Source organism: Phoxinus phoxinus (genome assembly GCF_949152265.1).
Source record: "Phoxinus phoxinus genome assembly, chromosome: 17".
NCBI classification, from domain to species: Eukaryota; Metazoa; Chordata; class Actinopteri; order Cypriniformes; family Leuciscidae; genus Phoxinus; species Phoxinus phoxinus.
Genome location: NC_136892.1, coordinates 11,964,450 through 11,983,536, shown reverse-complemented (window position 1 = coordinate 11,983,536; position 19,087 = coordinate 11,964,450). Strand labels below are relative to the sequence as shown.

The window sequence follows — 19,087 nt, the reverse complement described above, 5'->3', positions numbered from 1 at the left end:
AATCCGCGGGATCGTCTCTGCCTGCCTCGCGACGACAAATCCCTGTCATGCCACTAGCGTGTTCCTTCTGAAAGGTTGACGGGGGGTAGGTGTAGGGGGCAGATGTAGAGAACGGTTTGAGTGTCAGGGGCGGGTGGTGAGGGTTCTTATGAGGAAGATTTCCTCTCAGCCGAACTGCACCAGAACATGACCTGAATTTATGATCTAGCTCTTGTGGGTTGGAAGAACAGGACAGGATCTTTAAGTCACAACATGAAGCTTTTTGTGTGGAGGGACTGGGAGTAAAGCCATGGCTTAAATCATCAAATCAAAAGGCTGTCTTCGCGATGGCAAGTGAGTTTACATTATGGTTTTGTGTCTCCATTTTAACCCACAGTTCGCTGCACAGTCATTTAAACAAATTAGTATCTCGCTATTGGGTGCCATCTCAATTATAAGGCACAAACAAGGCTAGAAAAATAAGGTCGGGTTTCAAAGACAGGGCTTAGATTAATCCAGGATAAGGCCTTAGTTTAATTAGGACATTTAAGTAGCTTTTATAAATGTGCCGTCGAAAAAAAAATTACTGATGTGCATCTTGAGATAAAAACAATGTGTTATATTTTAAATGCCAGTGCAAGTTGCTTTCAGTTAAAACAGCAAAACATGCATTTTAGTCTAGGACTAAGCTTAAACCTGGTCTGTGAAACCTGGGGTAAGACTTTCAATTCATGCCTGACAATTTATCATTTTAAATATTTTATTCCAATTACAACAGATATAGCTAAGACAGCTGTTAACCTGTCCAATAATCCGTTGATATTTAAAGTAAAAAAAAAAAATGTAATTGTAGTTTTAATTTTGTTTTAATTCAGTTCAATATCTGTCAATGTACTGCAAAAAATGCTTCTCTTACTTAGTTTTTTTGTCTTGTTTCCAGTCCAAATATTAAAAAAAATCTTAAATCAAGATGCATTTACTAAAGTAGTAAAATGCCATAAGATATTATGTCTTGTTTTCTGGGGAAATAAATGAAAATAAAGTGAGTTTTTGGTTAAAAAAAGCTACATTGATTATTTTTCTTACCCCATGGACAGATAATTTAGCTTGCTTTAAGCAAAAACTCACTTAATTTTGATGAATTCCCCCGGAAAACAAGACATAATATCTTATCTAATTTTACTTATCTAGTAAATGCATCCTGATTTAAGTTTTAAAATTTAAATTTTTTTGATATTTGAACTGGAAACCAGACAAAAATATTTAGTAAGAAAAGCATTATTCAGCTCAAGTCAGTTAAATGTTAATTCAATTTGTTTCAATGACAGCGTTGATGCTGACTTTAAGTCAATAATATTACTGAATATTAATTGGCGTTTTACTAAGAAATAATAAAATATTATGCCAAACCATTTACTAATGTGTTACAATATTATGCCAAACTTATCTTTTCAATGTTTTTTTTTTTCATTATATCAGGATTCCAAAAATCCTTATATAATGCTATTGCTCATCATGGAAACGTGCTCACATTTCACAGTAAATTAATAGATTCGGAAAAAAAAAACACTCATGACATTAATGTTAATGCTGTTGACTGAGCAGTGTTATTCTTTTAGAAAAGGACTATAAAGCCATCGGATGGTGGAGATGAACAAGCGGTGTGCTAAATGCTTGACGGATGGGCCCTGCCTTGTCTCCAATTGACCGTGTGACATCAGCGATGTGAGGCTCGTGTCAGTAACGTGGCGCTAATGGCAGCCTAAGCTACGGTTCCTGACTGAGCAATCTATTAGCGCCTAATCGCCAGTGCCATATATCCTGAGCGATCCAGCTTCCCTATGCATCACAGTGTGTGTATGTGTGTGCAGGAACAAAATCAGCCATCCTGACATGGCCATTTACAGGCATCTTTTTTTTAAACCCCACCGGCCCAGCTCTGGAATAGATGTGATTTAATTCCATCTAAATGTGCCAGAACAATTGATTTAGATTTTTCTTTTTTAAATGAAAACACGGCTATTAAAGAGAACGGCAAGTCGTGGGATTTCTGTTGTAAAAATGGTTGACCAAGCTCTCATTCGCCAATTAAGAATAAAAATGTCAGAGCTATAACTCATTATATTATAGCCACTCTGAAAAGAAATCATGTTTGAAAAGGAAGCGCCCCTGAACACCAGAACAGTTTTACCATGTTTTAATTGCAGAATGTACTTCAAAACCTTAAAAATGTCCATTTTCACTCAACTTTTTTACTTATTTGTACAAACTTGCAACATTGAGATGAAAACTCTAAAATCTTCCGATATAAACACAGCATTCCTTACACAGGCCCTCAGGAAAGATGGATGACTCCACTTCCTCATATTATCTCATAGAGCTCTGACATTTGTCAACAGAGGAAATGTAGCCATTTCCTTCAACAGGCCGAGATACATGCGTCTCATCATGTTCGCCTTTGAACGTGTTTATTGTTTGGATGGGATTCTTATCCTCCACTCATTGGCAGTTCTCCTCGATTAGAGACGTCCAGAGAGACTAGAACACCGGAAGCTAATGAGCTAGCCTAGTTAGCATACCAAGATGTTCAATTATGGAACACCGTCTTTGCAATGCACAAGATCCGAACGCAATGAGTACGACTGGATGAGGGGCCAAAAGCTCCTGGCTTAACCTTCCAAAGGGTCACTAGGGAAAATTCTGACTAAACAATCCCTCCCGTGTCCACCAATCAATACAGGCCGCAGTGCACTTGCCAGTGCCTCCATGGCAGAGAGCGAGTGGTTTGTTTTATTGCTATTTATTTTTCACTTTCATTGCGTTTCCCATCTCCCCTTCCCTTAAGGAGAAACAGGAGGAGGTGGCGAGCAATTATTAAAATGGGACCCAGGTGGCCCGCCATCGGTCTTGCCACTTGAGCAAGGCGGCAATGCCTTGACGGCTAATCGATTAGTGCTCTCATGAAAGCAGCGCTGTGACCCTTGACCTCCGGATAAGCTTCCTGCCTGACAGCTGACATGGGGAGTGCCTTACTTGACTGAATTAGAAATCTGCAGGGTTCTCTTTTTTGATGTCTCTTCGTTTCTTACTCCGCCCCAATGAGGTCGATGGATGGACATGTATTTGTTTCTAGTATGAATGTGAGGCAAAAAATGTGACTTCCTTTATCACTTAATAATATCAACCGATGACGAGTATTTGATGTTAAAGTTGTGCGAGGCGTCGCTGTGCCTTGAGCTAATATGCTGTTTTGATCTTAAACTTGTTTTTTTTCTGAAGTCAACAAAGAAAAAATACTATATTATGTACTAGTATATACTGAACGCCCTTCAACACTGTTATGTTCAAATAAAGAGCACATTAAAATCAATGCAATATCCACAATGTTAATCAACTTCATATCACAAATCAAATGGCAAATATATTGTGGATATTTTATATACGGCCCAGTCCTGGTCGCATGCCCTCTGTCTAGGTGCCTCAAGTGCACTCGTGATTTAAGCCCATCGTCTCAGGGCATGTTTGTTGTTGTACAGCCGTCTTGCGTGTTGTCGGGGACAACCAAGGCGATGAATAAGGCCATCGATCAGGGCAGCTGGCGCAGAGTGAGCAGGGGCCCACAATGGGGACAACAATGCTGTGCACAGTGGGACACTGGTCTTCTCTTCCTGGAGCGCTTTGGAGGGGAAGTCGTCTGTCGAACACCCTCTAAGCCTGATCGCCGGACAGACCTGTCGAACAGGAAGAGCCCCCTGATCCACACAAAGGGGTCGACGGCATGGCCAGATACATGACATCATCTCCTATCAAGGACGGGCAATTCCCCCAGGTGAAGACGCTGAAATGAGAGGCTAACGGCGTTCCCTTTTTATCGCCGTCTCAGATTTGTTTACAGACACTGACAGTCAGACGGTGTCGTCGAGAGGGGTGGGGTGGCGACAGTGCAGGGTGAATGCATTAAAGTTGGCCCGAACAGCAGGAGTGGCAGCTGTGGCGGACTCCAGGCATTCTTCCTTTCATTGTGACTCAGTTGTAGGAGGGAAGCGCCCGAGGACATGAAGCTGTGTGGCTCGCATGGCACCGAAAGAGGAGGGCACCTTGTGTTTGTACCCTGCTAATACGAACTCTTGAAATGTGTCTCAAATAGCACAGCTGAGAAGCTCAGGGTGAGGGGGGGATGAAGGGCAAAGCTTTTCGGTTTCGAGTGGTTGCGGCTACGGCGGAGCGACATCCAGAAAACAAAAGCACATAAAAAGCATAAGAAGAAGATGAAAGAGACAGAGGTCGGCTTGACTTGCCACCAGTCTCCTCTCGTTTTAGGGCATTGGCACCACAGAGCCTGGCATGTAATTGGTGAAAAGAAGTTTTATATATTCTCTATATCACGTGGTGGCGGTGGTCGATAAGCCAAGTTCAGGGAACTGCTGTAGAAAGTGCATGTGTGGATGTGCTAGAAAAACAGTCCCATTGAGACATCTTCACCTTACACAGATGGAAAGGTATTCCTCTTGACTTCAGTAATGTGTTGTATTTCTAAGAAAGATGTTTGAAATATGATTGGGTTGCAAAAAACTGAATCATTTTAAGATGTGACATTATTGGATAACTGGATTTCTTTTTTTATACATATAACATAATGTGCATCAATGAAACGTAGACAAAAGAACAGTGGGAAACGACCCGAGCAGAACTCAAGAAGAACTCAAACCCCGGTCACCAAGCAGAAATCGAGCCACCACACAATTAGAAGATGATTCATTGCTTAGTCTGTGTCAGGTTGTCTTTGAGAAAAAAAGATCAACAGAGAGATGAGCAATCTTCCAAAAAGATGGCTGCGGTGTCGGTCGCCTGTTTAATTACCCAGCGGTAAAGCGGTCCAGACAGGCTGACACATGGAGTCCCCCACCCTGAACCAGTGGCTCATTCCAGACCTCTAGGCTGGCTCTCTCCTGCCCACCCTTACACACTTTAAAGACCCAGTGAGGCCATCAATAGGACCAAGAAATATGTCATATTATAGGATTTGGGAAGCTTGATAAAACAATTTTACGCCTGGGTTATGCTTTTTAAGTAAGCTGTTACGGTGTGATTTATATACAGTAGCTGCGAAGAATCCAAATAATGTGAATCAAAAGCAAAACAAGTGGATGTGGTGACTCAATATAAGCTTGTACAATCAATGTGAAATTATTTGTGAGCCATTTACTTTTTACTTGGGGCAAGAGAAACTTAAAAATAAAATACTTTTCAATTTTTTTTATAGATTGTTTTTTTTACCCTTAAATGTAAAATTTGAATTATTACATGTTAAATGTACTATAATTATCTAAACAAAGACCAAAACTTTCTTAATATTTATTGTCAGAAAAAAATATTTGCATTAATTTAAATACATGACTGTCCAGCAGTTGTGAAATCTGGACAGTAAATCTTTTCACAGCAAACATGCCCTTAGGTAGCAATGTTAGTGTACAATTTTTACCAAAGTTACAACAGTGAGGATTATGTGTATGAGTATGTATGTATGTATGATATTGTTGGATTAATTGGATGAGAATTCAACTGAGCTGGACGATGACATCCCTGTTTTCTGCAGAACTGCTTTATAGATGAAATGAACTCGTTTAAGAACTGATTATCTTTACAATGAAACTGAATCAACACTGAACTGAGTTCAGCGGAACAATGACACTACTTTCTTTTAGAGCTGCTGTACAGCCTAAGTAAACTCTGTTTGCATCATTGAATCATTTTCCTAGCATCACTTTAAAGTTGCTTTGAAACAATCTGTATTGTACAACGTGCTATATAAATCAAGGTGACTTGACTTGATGTGTAAAAAAAAGAAGTTTCCAATCAAGCAAAAAGTGTGAAAATATAATTTAACTGTGTGTATTTACTATTTAGGATCCATAAAATTCTAGTTATTAAATAAGCCTTAGCAGAAAAAAAAAAAAAAATCGGCCATGTTATTCCAGAACCAGAGGAAACCAAAATGTACAAAACATAATTTCATATTTGGTGAAAATTACACTGTAGAAAAAAGATAAATGTATGTACATGCATTAACAAAGAGAATAAACTAGTAAAAAAATGTGTATCTAAAGTTGATTTTTTTAAGACTCCAGGTCAAAAGTTCTCATAGTTTAAGAAACACCCATATATACAGAAGGCAATTTTTTTTTTACTATGCACTTGGTACTGTTGAGAAATTTGTCTGTGTATAAATTGGATAACATTGTGTTCTGCGAGGAAAAGAGGGCATGTTTTATCATGCAACATCCCTTTTGACGGTGTGAGCTCTTTTTCCTGGCAACCCTAACCACTCGCTTCCTCCTGCAGGTAGTGCCGTAAAAAAACACACTGAGACACACAAACGCACTCGTTTAGGGTTGGCGGCGCCCCGGTCTTCCAGCACCCCACCGCCTGTCTTTGATGGGCCTGCCGCGTGGACGCAGCCATCCGTTAAATCTGACAAGGTTTGCGTTTTTATCCAGACCCTGCTATTAATAATGGAGTGATGCATGACCGCCACGTCCAGAGCCTCCCCCCACTTTCAGACTCTTTCAATGCAGTGCTGACTCGCTACCCAAGTGACTGAACAACACACGTCGCCAACATCTACACCTTGTTTACATTCTCAGCGCGACCTATTCAGTTGAACTCACCCGCAACCTGTAATGACTGTTATGGGTCTGAAGTTTCCCCACCAACTGAGATGTTGAACTCCGGAGGCTCGAAACTTTTTGGGGAGGAATTCACCAGGGGCTGGGGTCTAGTTCTGCGAGCGACGAAGAATCTGCAAACAGCCAAGCGTACGGCCTGTCAATCATTACTCCCCACCGTCCCCAGAGGGTTTTCCTCTGCAGCGACCCCCTCCTCCATCAAAAAAGCTAAATCGAGGAAGAAGGCGAGTAAAGAGAATTTCAGGGCTATATTGGACCTACTAGCTGGAGGCGCTGGAACTGAAGCTTCTTACATAAATACACATTCCCAGACACCTCCAGGGTGGAGAATAATAAGGACACCTCCATGTCACCTTCCTCTTAACATAACTGCAAAAAAGCACAGGTATCTGCAAAGAGGACACCAACCGGTGGAGATGAATATGCAGGGGGCTTTCGTCTGCTCTTTCATGACTTTATCATTTATCTTCAGAAAAAAAAATGGCTTCGGTCCTTTTTGTGTGCGCAAAGAAAACAGTCGAGACTGACAGCCACAGTGGCATCCTCCATCATGCCGTGCCTGGGTGGTGACAGTCCACCGATTCCCCAAGGTCCAGCTGTCCCCAGACCCCCGCTGTCACTGCGAGACCAGACCAGTACCAAAAGACCAGTCGTCCACCCCGAGACTACCAGAGCAAGCAAGTGGATCATACCCCTTTCGGAGCCTTCTGTCAAAGTCGGCAAAGTTAAAATCTCAAGTGTCACCCCGCACGCTTCCCTCTAAAGCGATGGAGAAACAGGCAGTATGGAAATTAATGCCACATTGATGGAGAGCCATCTTTATAGCGGGCTTTTGAAGTCCTGACAGCACAGATCGGCGCGGAGAACTCTCTGAGCGATGCTTCAAAAGCCCGATTTCAAAACAGCCCTCCTCGCGGCGGCAAAATACGCTAGCGATGTGTACACAGAGTTCTGCTAAATTACGTTAGAAAAAAAAAACAGAGCGAGGAATGTTTACCACTTACCAGCCTAATGAAATTACATGTGCACAAGCTCACACACACTCAGCCTCACGATGGGAAATTATACGTGGCCATTACGCCGGGAGGGGCGAGGGACGTGACTGAATCTGTCTATTGAGCAAAAGGGTGGTTGGGTTTCCTGGCCAACAGCGTCCATTTCATTTTAATGGCATTGCTAATGCAAACTCACCGGGTCGAGCGCTGGGTGGGTGCGTGGTAGTGATTTGGGAGCCGTGGGGGGGATGGTCACACAGCGGTCCATTCATGTATACGTGAACTCTCAGGTCAGGTAAAGGGAGGGGTGTTCTGGCAGTGATATTAATGACCATTAAGTGAGAGTAGCTCTTTGCATTGGCACCCAAATCTAAACCACAGTTCCATCAGCCAGTAGATGCAATAGATGTCCTCTACTTGTGCTTACAAAAACGTACTGTGGCCATACAGTGCCGGTATCAAATGGTGATACCATGGTGCTCCGGCATGATGGTTTTCCGGACAATTACAAATACACTGCTGTTCAAACGTTTGGGATTGGTAAGGTTTTTAAATGTTTTTGAAAGAAGTCTCGTGCTTACAAAGCCTTCATAAGGTTTTGGAAAAGTTTTATATGTTAAAAAAAAAGAGAATAAAATAAGTTTAATGGGCAGACAGTTACACCTGATATTTCACACACATTCCACCCTCCCTGATCTAGTGGGCCGATTGCCCGGTGCATAATGGGGGGCTGGTTACGCAGGGACATCGGGACACATCTGTGTGCAACATATCCTGGGGCAAGGCCATTTCTCCCAATCGCTACTTCAATTCCAGTCCTTATAGCTCCAAGAGGTTGGCTCTGGAGTAGTGTGTGCCTGCCGCCCCTTTAAACACCGCCTCAGGGCACTTGGTTAGGCCCACCGCAGAGCCACACAAAGTGCAAATGTGACGCTAGTAGGTTCGGTTCGTCTGTTTTTCTGGCAACTAATTCACAAACAAGCCACTCAAAACTGCTTAACTTCAGGGATAAAACAGATTACAAGTTTGTCACATATTATTGTTTGAGTTTCGGAAAAAAAGAGTGGAAAAAAAATCTATTGTGTGAGAATTACACTCGGGTGGAATCTGGGGGGGCCTATCGCGAATTAGCATCAAATGTAAATGTTGAGCTTTCTAATGATGGAAGGTGCAAAAAGGGATTCAAAATAGGATAAATGAATAAAACATCTTCAGTTCTTCCCCTCTCTCTTTCTCAGTTTTTTTTCTCTCTCTCTCTCTGACACAAAGTCAATGGCATGAATAATTCACTGCTCTCTCTCTCTCCCTCTCTCCCTCTCAGAGCCACGGGTGACCTTTCCCCACAGGAAGTGGAATCGAAACACAACAATGGGCCCCGAGCACAGGGGGATCCCGGCTAAGGAGACACTCAAAACACAGCGGGGCTACAGAGCGCTTGCGGATCCCATACATTATACATTCATAAATTATTCAGTTACAGTCCCTAAAATTCACATTGAATAAATACAGCCACCCACATGCTGGAAGGGGAAGACCAGCAGAGAGGTTCCGATCCAGATCGGCCCCAACATCAAACTAAGCAGAAGTCTAAATTACTGCTCTGAATTGTGGGGAGGAATTTTATCCTGTAGAGAATAATATAATAAATAGAGTTTACTTAGTATAGTTCTGCAATGCAAACCAAACAAGGGTGGCTAGTCTGACTCAATTGGGGGAATAAAATACATATATTTTTAAATGTTCTAATATGTCTGCCAGATTAGGTCAGAGGTCAGAATACTACTTATAGTGCAATTTCTGCTGTATAAAGTAAACATACTATTCATAGTATGAATACTTTGTGCATAGAATACCTAGATGACTGTTAGGTTTGGCAAAAACAAAAGTGCAGTATGAAAACACATCCCACAATGCAATGCAAAAGACGTGACCTTCCATTTCCCAGAGTTACTGATGAACTGGAAGTGATATTATCTAATTGGATTCCCAATAGTCAAGTTATTTTTTATAGAAAATTGCATTAAAATGCAAAATAACTGCTTTAGATTAAATATGATAATTGTTAATTGTAACTTGTTGAATTAAGCATGCAAAATAATGTCATGTGACAACAACGCCTGTTTGAAATATTGAATTGCATGCATAATGCATACTGTTTCGCTAGTTTATTTTTATTTTTTATAAAATAAGACATGTATGTATTGCATACATTTGCAGTATGGCTCTGTGATTTTAATAAATAAAGAAAGGTGAATAGGTGACAGGAATAGAATCAATGTAAATGAATGTAACAGGAATAATTGCCACCTACAGAAAAAAGAAATTAATTAAAATATGATTATATGAAAAACATGTTGAAAACAAGCTGTATTTCTCTCACACTTATTTTCTTTTGCACCTGCACAACAGTAACAGAAAGAAGGAAGTGACATCAATGCCCTAGGAGTGGTCCATCCTGTCTGCCATTCTGAGTTCAGGTCAAAATCTCAGTTAGCAGGAAGCCCTGATCATCAGCTCCGATGCTCTCTCACACACACACACACACACACACACACACACACACACACACACACACACACACACACACACACACACACACACACACACACACACACACACACACACAGAACACCTTACCACGGTAAAACGTGATTCTCAGATTGAGCTCTCTAAAATAAAACAAATCGTTGAAAATTAATTTCAAACATCTGTCTCTCATGAGAAAGCTGGGATTTGCTGTCAGTTCCAGATTTCCCAATAACATTTAACCCAACATGTTCTTGTGTGGAAGCACAGGTTCAAATTGAGCTTGCATCATTTCCTGATTCCATTCCTAGCGCTTTAAATAAAAACGAAGCTGTACTCTAGAAGTACAGTACACCAAAACTCTGTAATAAGATACAGCATGACAGATAAACGAACCATCTAAAATCTATGCTAATAGGAAAGCTAAAGAAACTGATTGACTGACAGTTGAATTCAGACGCTTTGATTGACAGGTCTCACACTCACTCAAATCCTCTTACTGATGTTCGAGGCAGTGAGGGAGACGGGGCTCGCCTGAATCCTGATGGGACACACACGACAATTCTGCTACCTTTAGCTTTTCCGCTATAAAGATCTCAAAGATTTGCTCAAAAGAACCAAATAAAACTGAACTGAAAAGCAATAAGGAGAGCGAGAGAGAGAGAGAGAGAGAGAGAGAGAGAGAGAGAGAGAGAGAGAGAGAGAGAGAGAGAGAGAGAGAGAGAGAGAGAGAGAGAGACAGAGAGAGGCTCACACACAGACAAATGCCTACGCCACTTTAGGGGTCAACCAGGCGCATGATAGGATTGTTGGCGGTGAACTAGAAGTCGTTAACCGTATATTAACTTGGAGAGGTAGAGGGCGACACTGTTATTATCGTCTTTCCTGGCTGGGATTAAGTGGGCCACACGCAGCCTGTCACAAAGAACTGGCACTGAGAAAGCACGAGGAACCTCACGGCGCTACAATGACAACCGATCGCATTCGAACAAGCCACGGATATTCGCCTCTTTCTCTCCTCTGCCTTTCACTGCTTGCTGATTTCTGTCACTCTTTCTCACACTAGACACTTTTTTTTGTATTTCTTCTTTCTTCAATAGGCCAATCTGGACAGGATTAACCTAACAATGGTCGCCTCAGTCTGATTTGAGACAATCGCGTGCTGGGAAATAGATACCGCTAATTAAACCGTTAATGTCACAGTAGTATCCCGCTGGTGTGGTCTGTATTGAACTCTCAGACGGTTGCCCCGAAAAGTATTCGGACACTATAGAAGCACTTGATTGAATGAATGTCATTGCATTAAAACACAAAATATCAGATTTTTGCCTAAGCTAACCTCATTTTTGCAATGATTTTAACGGGTATCAGGGGGATTTTTGAAGTCATTGTGAAGTTCACACAGGTGTCCCAGCGGAGTAACCACAGGTAATGTTTGATAACCAGTCAGGGGGAGATATTTTTTTTTGTATTATTATTACTTTTCATTACTTTAGCAATTCTGCTTAGTATGGAAACGTGGCTCTGCCTCGGAGTAAAAATAAACAAAGCAGGTAATTGTGAAATTAAAATAACAAATGAAGTCACACTATGTGATAAAACGAGATCTAAAGTAACACTATGAAAAAAAATGTCACATTGATACGAAATAAAGTGACAAGAACAACCCATTCTCAAGGGAAAACATAGGTGTAGATTTCATGTAAAACGCGCGATTTAAAAACATAACTGTCATTGAGGGCACAAGCATATCATACGAAAACATAAAAATTAGATTTTACAAATTCATACAAATTAGCAATTCACCTAAATGTAAAAAAATTGCCATTAGATTGCAAGAACGACACAAATAAAGTCGCAATTGTGAGATATAGTCGCAGTTTATAGAAAGAAAGTCAAATAAAATAAAATAGCAATTACAATAAAGTCTCACTGAGATATAAAGTCAGAATTTAAATGCTGACAGCCAAAATTATAAGATGTCAAATTTCAATTACGACATATAGTCACAATTGTCTTTGTATGTGCGCTGTAAAAAATGTATATGATCAATAAGTTATGACAACATATGTTTTTACATTTATTTAACTCATCAAAATAAGTTAAGCAGTTTTCAACTTTTTTTAGTTATGTAAGATTAGATTTTTTTTAAAGTCAGTTTAATGTTATTTAAGTTGAAATGACTTAAACATCCACGTTTTTTGCGCTTAAAAATTTAAGGCAGCAACTTTTTCTTACAGTGTGGCGACAGTGATGCCAAAACTACACTTCTTTTTCTGAACTGCTTGGGCCTTCTTTATTTGTAACAAATGCCACAATGTTGCAAATTTGCAAAAATCTAACAAGCACGTACCACATCAGACAAAATACCTAAAATAAAGTAAATATTGCACTTGGTCAAATTCCTTACAAAATGAATCACAGCAAGTTAATGTGATTTGAGATCTATTTTGCCTGCGCGCCGTGAACTTTTAGCTTAGAGCTGCACTTTTTCAGCAGGCCATTAAATGTAAAATTCAAGGGCATGGTGACCCATTTCCCTCCATCAACTCTGTGAATGTTGTTTTGGTTAGAGAACAGAGATCCAGATGTTGAGCTCTGAGCGTTGAGAGTCAGGCCAGCCAAGAGGGGCTGAGAACCGAGTCTTGGGGGTACAGGAAGTCCCACGGTATCCACGGGAACTTTCGCATTCCAATCTTCGCCGGCCCTCTGACAGCTTTTGACATCCCCCAGCGTGGGCTCACCGCATCACCGCAAGATCCCAGAGTGGGATAGAGCGCTACTTCCTCAGAGAAAGCCCGACGGCAAAGTGTTCAAGTAACGTCTGGTGGTGCGTTACAGAAAACACATCAGAAGGACAATCTCACTCGTATAAACGACGCACACCCGTTCACGCACCCCTCCTGCGCCGGAGGATCTAACATCACAGATATAATAGGCGACTCGTAAGTGGAGATGTTTGAATCGGGCCGACCGGAAAAGAACTTGCAACCAATTGACATGCCGCCGTCCTCTTTAAAACGGTGCGCTATCGCTTCCCTTCAAACAAACACGGAGCTCTCTTTGAATGGAATTAAAAACTGTTTCTCCAAAAGCTAACTTTAGGGACATGGCTACTTATCTGATGGATTTTTGGCACCCTAAACGTAAACAGAAGTGAGAAGGGAGGGTCTGGAATAAAACGAGACGTGAACAATAGACGTCCAGGGCTGCAGGGGTTGGAGTGGAGGAAGGTGGGGGTGGAGGCCCTGAACTGAAAGTGATTAAACCGAGAGGAAGAAAGGAGAAAGTGAGGAGGCGTCTATTAGATGTCAGTGTGCTTTGTGTCCATGTCAATGAGACGGGATTAAAGTATTGGAAATAATCTTACACAGCCGATGAAAGGTCAGTCCGGGAGAGGGAGAGGCCGAGAGGAACATATGGCCCAGCTGAGGAGTCGCTAATGTTATACAGCGGGTTAGAGACGCTAACACACACACACACACACACACGAATGCGAGAGGGACCGGTTCAAATAAAACAAATAAAGAGATCCAGATAAATAAGTATTACATGTGGCGTAAATCGAAGCACCCAGTGGAGTTCATTTCGAATTCTGTGAGCGGTTATGGTTAGTGGTACTCGTCCTGTCTGAGTGAATAAATCAAAAGGACTAACAACAACCTGCAGTTGGACGATTCGGTCAAATATATTAGCCGATAAACGGCGAGGGTGGATATTGTTTGTTTACAGATGTTGTTTACAATCCAAATCTTAGCAAATATGAAATTAGTTGTTTTAACAGCATAATAAGGGTTCATTAGTGTTTTTAACACAGATTTGGATTAGCTGTGTTCTTTGTGTATCTAATTAGAGCATCACTCTCAATGCAAAACCAGCAGAATTAACCATAGCCAGACTAATTACTGGTGTGAAATCAAATCGGCTCGTTGAAAGAAGTGCGCACTAATGAGCCCTTATTAACCAAGCTAAATAACTCAGAGGGAAAAGGCGGAACCGGGATTTATTTTTCTTTAGGTTACGTGTTTAGGAGAAATAATAAGTCATAATCGAGGCGCTGTCATTGAGCTTGTGAGAAAATGTGTAGCTGCCAAGAACACGCACCAAAATTAGGTTGTTTTCTTCTTCTTTTTTTCACCTTTTCTTTTTTTTTTGTTCTTTCCTGCATGACCCATTTCTCTGGGCTGCAGAATCATGCGACGAGAGATCAGGAGTGACACAATCAGATCAGATCACAACATCCAAACACTCTCACCTTTATGACAAAAAAAAAAAAAACTTGATGGCAAAAAAAAAAAAAAAAGATTGTATGTGCAAAGACATATTATGTGGGAGGATTATTAAGTGGGACTTTTAGGGGGAAATTGCTGCAGAAATGCAATTCTGTATTCTTCTAAATACATTTTTAATAATTAAAGTGAAAATAAATATGCAAGACAAACCATTAGACATAAAAAAGAAGTGCCATGTGGCTGCTACACTAATTTGAAAAAATGTTGACTACATACTGTATCATGTCAAGGCATATTTACCCATTTTTTAATGCAGAATAGAGGTGTTATGAATGCTTTTACATAGATGTATTGTGCGGGACAACAAATATAATGTGCACAAACAAACTGATAATATATGTTGTTCAGAACGGCTTTCATGCAGCATCCCAGAATCCCAGTATTTTCCAAAAGAGTGACGTACTAGGGAGTTGTTGTTGTTGTTTTTTAATAAGATTGAGAACCATTTTGTGTAGCCATTGTGACTCACTCAATGAAAATGGAATCATGAGATGCCTGGATTCCCACTTCGAGAAAAGTTTTTGATGGCCTTGAAGTTACCAAGACCTTCTAGTGGACCTTTTCACTGCACATGGGTCCAGTGCGCATGAGTTCCTCCGGCAGGTTCATCAGCCTGTGTCCATATCGAGCCTCTTTGCTCAGTGAGGTTTAAAGGCGTATGAGCATGTATAAGGGAGCCACAGCTGGCTCCCAAGAGTTCTGACCCGTTCTGGTCAAGTGAAGCATAAACTGTGTCGGCTGCCCACAAACACGTGAGTGGGGGCGGCAGATCTGTTGTGTCCGACTGCGGTCGGCTGAGCAGCTCCGGTCACACCTGAGTCCATTCTGCAGGAACGGGTCAGTGGCTGAAACAGAACAGCCACAGCAGTCCAACTCTTTACTGACTGCTGTCTAAACTTGAAGTAAACATGCAGCGCAGAACCGGGAGAGCCGATAGTGTGTGTGTGTGTGTGTGGGGGGGATTCTTCTCAGTGGGGTTTAATTTTCGCAAATGAGCCTGAACGGTCTTTTGACAAACGTTACAAATCAACCTAGTCTGGTCATCTGCACACAATAACTCTTACGCACCATTCCATGTGGTGTAAATCAAGTCATTTTTCCCCTTCGGCAATAGATTCTCACTGAGATAAACCTTTGATTTGTGGCCTTTCCCAGTGTCACGGGCAGATTATGGAAAAAAAGGCATCTTGGGAAGTTAGGAAGCTGCAAATATTCCGGCAAAGGCCATTTCAGTGAAACCGAATCCAATGCGATTCGGTGCTGATTCAAATCGGCTAATAAGCGCTTGATATGTTCACCTTATGTGCCTATATATATTGTCTCAAAGGGACGATTAGCAATTTTCATTGAGCGTCGCGGTTGCTAACCATTTTGCTGCAACACAATGGGAAAAAGATTGTTTTGCTCAATTCCGAGAACCATGACCTGTCAAAGTAAATGCCCCTAGACGTCGGCTAATAGCTTCCACATTACAAAACACATAACTCCACACAGCTAGCCCGAAGCTAGCAACATTAACGACAATGAAAAGGCTACCTTAAGGACTGTGAAATCTTTAGCACTGCTAAAACTCCTATTAGCAGTAATGCTAACATTATTACAACTACAATTACATCATTCAAAAAGGATGCAGGGGTTTAAATTTGGATTTAAAGAGATGAATGTTAGGTGGAAGAAAGCGATGCCCTTGGGGATCGAGAGAGATGGCAAGAACAGGGTAGAAAGGATGGAGGGGGGGGGGGGGGCATGGGTCTTTGGCGTCTATTGTTTCACAGCCCATTATACATGTGGGTTTCATTAAGACAAAATAAAGAGACCAAGAACACTGTCTTTTGTACTTGTTAAGGGGGAACCATACTCCAGAACCAGGCCAGATATCAATTTGAAGTACATACCATGTAGATATTATCTAAATTGCTTACATGTTTACTGTCAAACATCTTCTCGAGAGAAATTACTCACTCAACACTTTTAACACAAAGACTAGCCTTTGGGGCCTGTAATTTCATCAGGCAAAGACAGCAATAAATGGCACATTAATATTAAGTGTTTGGACTCCACCAATCCTGATCCCACAGCAAAAAGAACATAGTGGAAAAATAGCAACAAAAGAAACAACATGACAGAGCATTTAACTAACAAGTGACTCAAACATTCACACACAGCAGACCATGGCGGCCTTAAGACTCCAGCGTGTCCTGAGAACTACTTCAAACGTGACGTCAACCACAGCCTCAAACAGCACGATGATAACAATAAAAGTATCAGATGTATTCAGACACACAAACAGTGTTAGGAAGTGTCAATGATGGAGAGATTTCCTACCTGTCGATGATGACGGGATCGGACGGTGTCTCGTTTCGGTTCCCGCAACTCTTTTTGTCACAACAACGACTGAAGGGACGAAAGAAAATATCAGTTAAAAAAACGCATCATGTACATCATAACATCAAGACATTTACTATACAGAACATTTATTCCTGGACTTTTTTTGTTCAGAGGAAATATTATTTTAGGAAGTCATATTTGTATTTTAAAGCCCCCGGATGACCTACTACTTCCAGCGAGATTCTGAAGTGTGCATACGATGAACACTTTACTATCCCATGAGGCCACGGGAGAGGATTTGTGAATGGCAGTGAAGCGATACAACTGATGCTGGTAGGTCACGTGACAACATGGTGTCATGACAACAAGGCGAATATAGTACGTCCGGATTACATTGATACTACACACACTCATACTATATAAAACATCCTTTTTTTGTAAATACTTATTCAAAAATTCAAAATAAGTACCTACTCAAGAGTATGCGATTTCGGAAGCATCCTATATGATTAAAGATGATTAAATGGGAGTGGTTTAAAAGAGGGCTTGGTGACATCACCCAAAAAGGAAAGTTACTATAGCTTTTTTCTTCTGAATATTTTTGCGCAATGAATGATGCACAATAAGAGCAGAAACATGTATTAAGAAAGTATATAAGGTAATTTTTTGATGTCTTATTGACTAAATATATCGCCCCCTTGAGTACTGGAGTTAGCTACCGCCACATTAACATAAGAACACGTTAAGCATGTACAACGGGACTGCTTGCTTGCAAGTTGGCCAAAAATGCGCATTTGCATAGGTGATGAAGGTCTATCAGAATGACAAGAGGAGAATTTAAGGTGTGTGAGGGGCTTCAGCGGCGGTTTGGAGACCACCGGCATCACATTTCTACCGCACAGATGGCAGTAGGACACTGAATAAGGGCTGGGGACAAAACTGTCACATGACACCCCTGGCATTGTCCTTCCCCCTTCAGATTTTCTTCCTCCCACAACTCTCTCTGCTTCCACCCTCTCGCCTTACGGTTTCTCTTGTTACCTCATTCCCAGCTCCCTATTTTCTCCAATGACACAGTTTTCAGATGTTCCAATAGACTTAGCATTCATTCACGGACAACAAGCGTTCAGGAGATCGTATCTTAAGATGTACCATGCTTATTCATGAGGAGCCATGTGTGATTTATATAATACACTTCTTCAGGTATGCATGATGAATGTCTTTCTTTAGAAACTCATCATGAATAGAGGGCTAAAATCTCTCTCACTCTCTCTCTCTATCTACATCTCATATCTCTCTCGCCCCTCCTTCAGCAAGGCTTCCTCAACTAGGTCAGTGTCCTCCCAAAGGACTGGAACAAGGGATTGCAGTGCCTCTGTGTGTGTGTGTTTGTGAATCTATGTGTGTGTGTGTATTTATACAGTGCAGGAAGAAGATTTGTAGGAGCCTAATGATCAAATCCGGCAGCGCCCATGGGAGACACGGTTTAGCTCCTGATACACGGAACCTTGAGCGGACAAATTCGTAGATACACATTCAAAACAATTAAAGACAAATATTTTTAACTAGATTTTCCTATGCAAAACTCGCAAGTTTTTTTTTTACAAAAAGCAAGAATGTTGTAGGTGGTTGCCAGGGTGTTGCTATGCCTATGGGTAGTCAATGGGTCAATGGCAAAGAAAAAGTCCTTCCCCATGTTGGTCTCATTTGGTTTTGAAAAACTTTTACACCATTTTCAACAAAATTTCAAACGTAATGACCCCAAAAAATGTCATGTGGTGTAACCATCAAGTAAAAAGGAACACTTTTCTAATCCATGAATGCATGTGTACAGTATGTATACAAATACTGTTTTCAAAATAAAAATAAATAGTGTGTGTGTGTGTGTGTGTGTGTGTGTGTGTGTGTGTGTGTGTGTGTGTGTGTGTGTGTGTGTGTGTGTGTGTGTGTGTGTGTGTGTGTGTGTGTGTGTGTGTGTGTGTGTGTGTGTGTGTGTGTGTGTGTGTGTGTGTGTGTGTGTGTGTGTGTTTTAGATAACTTTTTACCTTGAACAAAAAAATTTGAATATAGAAATATCATGAAATATGAATTCATTAATATCAATGTTTTGAAGAGTTACACTACACAACATTGCACAACCTATTATTGTAACTCTGCCTTATCATAAAAAAAAGTTCAAATCATCTAATATTTTAAGATAATTATTGAACTTGACATGGTCATAAGGGTCTATAAGCGTTCTCTCTGCATGTTTCTGCATATCGGTTGCACCACATGACTT

At 41.0% G+C, this 19,087-nt stretch overlaps 1 protein-coding gene across 4 annotated transcripts in view; it reads right to left on the bottom strand.

The window, feature by feature from the left end:
- Positions 1 to 19,087, bottom strand: part of ebf1b (EBF transcription factor 1b) — a 136,898-nt gene that overhangs the window by 99,568 nt on the left and 18,243 nt on the right. For all 4 annotated transcript variants that reach the window (XM_079586173.1, XM_079586172.1, XM_079586174.1 and 1 more), the window contains exon 6: positions 16,804 to 16,872. In XM_079586173.1, the coding sequence (XP_079442299.1) occupies positions 16,804 to 16,872 (69 nt within the window). The remainder of the gene's footprint in view (positions 1 to 16,803; positions 16,873 to 19,087) is intronic.